The following is a 6072-nucleotide window of genomic DNA, read 5'->3' on the forward strand; positions in this document are numbered from 1 at the left end:
AAATTTCCCCAAAAAATGCGACTTATACTCCAGTGCGACTTATATATGTTTTTTTCCTTCTTTATTATGCATTTTCGGCCGGTGCGACTTATACTCCGAAAAATACGGTATTTAAACATATTTTGTTCAGTGAATGTGCGCAATAATGAATACAAAATTCTCAATATGATAAAGACACATAAAAATCTGATAACCCAGATTATAACAAAAAGCTTGATATGGCACGATTAATGTAAAGGAGTATGTACAGTCAAAATTTTAAAAAAAAGTGTGATTAATCTGCGTTTATACATGATTAATGCATTATTTTTTGTTATTAATCCCCTGAGTTAACTTGTTATTTGCACCCCAAAACAAACCTCCCATGACTGTATACTTACATTAAAAACCATTTTCACATACAAATTCGTAATAAATCTCAGATTTAATCTTTTAAAAAATGTATATATATATATATATTGTCTACTCATGCTATTAGATTTTTAAATATGTTTACATACAGTACAACATATGCAAAGTAAGAAATTACAAATTAAAGTTTTTTTTTTAAATGTTGCATAATTTGCAAAATCTTCACTTTTTGCTTTTTCTAGTTTTGCTGCCCAAAATGCAACAACTCAGACAAAGCAATTGAGATATTTAAATACATAAATGCAACAAAAGGTATAAATGCAAAAAAACCTTAGCCCTGATACATACCGTATTTTTCGGACTATAAGTCGCAGTTTTTTTTCATAGTTTGGCCGGGGGTGCGACTTATACTCAGGAGCGACTTATGTGTGAAATTATTAACACATTACCGTAAAATATCAAATAATATTATTTAGCTCATTCACGTAAGAGACTAGACGTATAAGATTTCATGGGATTTAGCGATTAGGAGTGACAGGTTGTTTGGTAAACGTATAGCATGTTCTATATGTTATAGTTATTTGAATGACTCTTACCATAATATGTTACGTTAACATACCAGGCACGTTCTCAGTTGGTTATTTATGCCTCATATAACGTACACTTATTCAGCCTGTTGTTCACTATTCTTCATTTATTTTAAATTGCCTTTCAAATGTCTATTCTTGGTGTTGGCTTTTATCAAATACATTTCCCCAAAAAAATGCGACTTATACTCCAGTGCGACTTATATATGTTTTTTTCCTTCTTTATTATGCATTTTCGGCCGGTGCGACTTATACTCCGGAGCGACTTATACTCCGAAAAATACGGTATTGAAACATATTTTGTTCAGTGAATGTGCGCAATAATTAATACAAAATTCTCAATATGATAAAGACACATAAAAATCTGATAACCCAGATTGTAACAAAAAGCTTGATATGGCACGATTAATGTAAAGGAGTATGTACAGTCAAAATTTAAAAAAAAAGTGTGATTAATCTGCGTTTATACATGATTAATGCATTATTTTTTGTTATTAATCCCCTGAGTTAACTTGTTATTTGCACCCCAAAACAAACCTCCCATGACTGTATACTTACATTAAAAACCATTTTCACATACAAATTCGTAATAAATCTCAGATTTAATCTTTTAAAAAATTTATATATATATATATATATATATATTGTCTACTCATGCTATTAGATTTTTAAATATGTTTACATACAGTACAACATATGCAAAGTAAGAAATTACAAATTAAAGTTTTTTTTTTAAATGTTGCATAATTTGCAAAATCTTCACTTTTTGCTTTTTCTAGTTTTGCTGCCCAAAATGCAACAACTCAGACAAAGCAATTGAGATATTTAAATACATAAATGCAACAAGAGGTATAAATGCAAAAAAACCTTAGCCCTGATACATACCGTATTTTTCGGACTATAAGTCGCAGTTTTTTTTCATAGTTTGGCCGACTTATACTCAGGAGCGACTTATGTGTGAAATTATTAACACATTAACCGTAAAATATCAAATAATATTATTTAGCTCATTCACGTAAGAGACTAGACGTATAAGATTTCATCGGGTTTAGCGATTAGGAGTGACAGATTGTTTGGTAAACGTATAGCATGTTCTATATGTTATAGTTATTTGAATGACTCTTACCATAATATGTTACGTTAACATACCAGGCACCTTCTCAGTTGGTTATTTATGCCTCATATAACGTACACTTATTCAGCCTGTTGTTCACTATTCTTTATTTATTTTAAATTGCCTTTCAAATGTCTATTCTTGGTGTTGGCTTTTATCAAATACATTTCCCCCAAAAATGCGACTTATACTCCAGTGCGATTTATACATGTTTTTTTCCTTCTTTATTATGCATTTTTGGCCGGTGCGACTTATACTCCGAAAAATACGGTATTTAAACATATTTTGTTCAGTGAATGTGCGCAATAAATAATACAACATTCTCAATATGATAAAGACACATACAAATCTGATAACCCAGATTATAACAAAAAGCTTGATATGGTACGTGCACACATATGCTTTTGTTTCTCCGGCTGTTGGGTTATAAAGTCGTCGCACGGTGCCACAAATGTCAATATTCCAAGTTGCTTGTCAATGCTGGCACATGCGCCGTCAACACATTTGCACCCTAACGCTTTGAAGGCCAACACAGAAGGAAGGAGGCTTTCCTCCCAAGCCCCCCTCCCATTGGTGCACCGTCACCCCTACAAAACCTGCACACCCTCGACTATAGGCCATTGCAGCAACGTGACACTAATCAATGCGAGGCAAAAGTGACAAAAATCTCATTCCACATGCAGCTGAACGCCTATATGAATACCATGACATTTATATTTGTTTAAGATGGGGAGGGTGTTTTCTACTGCGGCTTGCATGGTGAATAAATTAGGTCAAAATTGTGTAACTAAAAGATAAAAAAAAGGGCTGATTTATTAGCTGCTGTTTAAGCAGTGAAACTGTCAACAGCCACTCCCTGCAGCATTGATGAAAATAATCATAAAAACGATGATCACATTTGTTCTGCACCAAGCATGTAGACCAGTAGCTAATATTATCATTGTTATTATTCATGCTGCAGCAGTGATAGTGAGAGCAACATTTTTTTTGACCAACCTGAGTGTGGAGCCATTGGTATGTGCGAGGGGTAGTATTTCCCCGGTGGGAAGTGGCCGGTGTGCTGCACGGAGCCGTGGCCGGAGGGGGCGATCCGAGAGGTGGCCCTGTGCACCAGGGCGCCTCGCTCTGAGAGGAGATGGGCCGGAGCTGCGAATTCCCGTCCTTCCATTCCCAAGAGTAATCCCAAATCCGGGGTTGGAAGCGGGGGGTCAAAAAAAAAAAAAAATCAAATGCAGCCCATATATGAATAATAATCCTTTTCGGGATCTATGTGTTGCAATCAGTCGTACGCAGGCCCGCGCAGCCGGAATTGTCGATCTGGATCATCTTTTCTAGAAATGAAAGAAGAATGCAAAAAAATAATCAAAGAAAGCATCTTTTTTTTTTTTTTTTTTGGCTCCTGCATGCATCCCACGGACAAGCCCCCACTCCACTGCACGGTCCGAGCCTGCTGCTTTCCTATTTAACATTGCGTCCGTCACTCACTCCTGCGTGGAATGTTGTTGTGGCTTTAGAATAATGCACATTTTGAAAACCTCCATTTGAACGGTGCTACATGCTACTATTGTCTCTATTGTTTTATTTTATTTTGCAAGCACGGGTCCGTGCCTGCTGCTTTCCTATTTAACGTTGCGTCCTTCACTCACTCCTGCGTGGAATGTTGCTGTGGCTTTAGAATAATGCACATTTTGAAACCCTCCATTTGAATGGTGCTACATGCTACTATTGGCTCTATTGTTTATTTTATTTTTTGCAATCTGCACATTTTTGCACCACCTTTAAATACAAACAACCTTCTATTTGGCCTTGTAGCTAGAATGAAAAGGGGATGCATGACTTTTTAAATTCGGTGACAAAAATGCGTCATCAGTGTGTGTGTGTGTGTGTGTGTGTGTGCATGCATGCATTAATGCACTCTCACCATGCACACGACCTATCTCACAAAAATATACTATTATTTCTGCACAGTTCCTCCCTGCTAATAAAATGCCATACAAATAGTGCATGAATTTGTATAAATAAATAGCATTTAGTTTTTCTTTTTGCAGAAGAAAAGCATTGCTTCAACAATTTGGCCATGCACAAAACCAACAGCCTATAAGAAATAATTGTAATTTTATATAAATACATTTCTTCTTCTTTACATTTACCTTGTCATTTTAGGTTATTTTCACCAACCCACCCACCTCAATAGAACTCCATGTATGCATGACACACACACAGCCCCAATGTGTGTGTGTGTGTGTGTGTGTGTGTGTGGTTGCTTTCTTCCATGCACAACAATAAAATCTCCCACCTGGGAAAAAAAACGCGATCAAATGCAATTTACATCCTTCACATTTGTGTTGTATATGGTAAGAGTTGGGGGGGAAAGCAAGATATACTGACAGCTGAGATTGTAGCGACTAGGAGGGAGAAGGAGGAGGGGGGGACTCTTTGGAGGCGAATGGCCGCCCGTCAGCTGCCTTTGTCTCGGCTTTGCAGGCAGCCATTACCCCGCCATTCTGGTGCATTCACCGTTTCCGCGCTAACTGTTATTTAACGCATCCGAACAAAGCGAAAACGACGCAAAACGAGCAAAGCACACATTTTTTCACGATTTAATCCACAATTGTTTCATTTTTTTTTTCCTTAAACGTGCTTATTCAAAATCGTCGAATTGCGTTTGCAAAAATTATAAATGATCAGTACTCCTCAATTCAATATTTTTTTATTAATCAGCGTCGATTTACAGCTGGAAATGGTTGATTCTAAATTAAATGATGTTGTTAAACGCTCTGATCGTGCTGGGAAAATCGGCGACCCTTCGTGGCGACGCCGGCCGGGAGGGAGTGCACCTCGGCCGGGGAGAGTCAGCGGCGTGACTCGGTCTTCTCCATCGCAGATAACCGTTGACACAAAACTAGTCTGTATTTCGACAATTGTCAATTTAAACCATTTGAAGGTAGATATAAGCAAATATATAAGCAAATCAATAATTACATTAAATTACGAATATTTAAAAACAAACCACCGGGAATACGTAACTAAATCCTGAAAATACTACCACCAAAATATACATTTGAACGCATCATAGAATGGATTAATTATTGCATTAATTCATATTTTTTCACGTGAATCCCACACATCCTGTTTATTTTTTAATAGCAATAACACACATTTAAAAACTGCGACATTTTAAACGATTTAAAATACCGTCCCTTATTTTAGTTATTTTTCCAATATTAGAATATTCCATAATTGTACAAGGCATTCAAGGTAAACAATAATATAAAACGACGACTTACTTGTTAAATCCTTGCACGGGAATGAATTAAAAAGGGCAGAAAACGCCGCGAGTGGAGGTGAAAATAAGAGTGCGACGCCCATTTAAAAAAAAAAAATTATAAAATAAAATAAAAAAAGAGTATAAATGTTCAAATGGAGTGTGGCGGTGTGAGCTCCGTCAATATCTCCATGAGAGCTGCCTCAAAGTCGGGATGCAGCCGGACTGACGCTTCCGGCCTGGCTCGATCGCGCCTCCCGACCTTCCAGCAGCGGTTTTTTTCTTTTTTCTCTCCCGGTGCAACTGCGAGCATCGCGCCCGCTCGCAGAGTAAACACGCCCTCCCATTGGTGGGATTTCTGCATGCTAATGAGCTCCCCGCTGCCCGCTCGGTAACAAGGAGGCCTGTGATTGGCCGGCGACGCTGACCAATGGTGCGTTCACTGGCCTTTCCACACAAGGGGAGAAGCGGCAGATTTAAAGCACTGAATGCTTTTGTAATCCCTCACAATGGAGCTTCATACAGTGCTGCACGACTCTAACTCATGTGCTTCAAATTACTTTCCCACTCCTAACATTCTATAATAGTGGGTTTTTTTCTGCAAAAAAGAAGATATAAGCACAGCGGCCATATTGGCAGGAGACTGTTTTTACCTGACAACTGATTGTTTTGGCTATTCGTCTACAATGAAGAAGGACACGAGACAATGAACACGACAGGGGGGGAGAAAACACAGATAGCCAAAGAGTGCGCAT

At 37.7% G+C, this 6072-nt stretch overlaps 1 protein-coding gene across 1 annotated transcript in view; it reads right to left on the reverse strand.

Annotated features, from left to right (window-relative positions):
- Positions 1-5530, reverse strand: part of LOC133642982 (BAH and coiled-coil domain-containing protein 1-like) — a 148069-nt gene extending 142539 nt beyond the window's left edge. Inside the window, exons 1-2 of the mRNA XM_062037405.1 lie at positions 5340-5530; positions 3049-3383 (exon numbers count right to left, since the gene is read on the reverse strand). Of these exons, the coding sequence (XP_061893389.1) occupies positions 3049-3220 (172 nt within the window). The 5' untranslated portion in view covers positions 3221-3383; positions 5340-5530. The remainder of the gene's footprint in view (positions 1-3048; positions 3384-5339) is intronic.
- Between the last annotated feature and the right edge of the window lie 542 nt (positions 5531-6072).

This window comes from Entelurus aequoreus, linkage group LG25, assembly GCF_033978785.1.
Source record: "Entelurus aequoreus isolate RoL-2023_Sb linkage group LG25, RoL_Eaeq_v1.1, whole genome shotgun sequence".
NCBI classification, from domain to species: Eukaryota; Metazoa; Chordata; class Actinopteri; order Syngnathiformes; family Syngnathidae; genus Entelurus; species Entelurus aequoreus.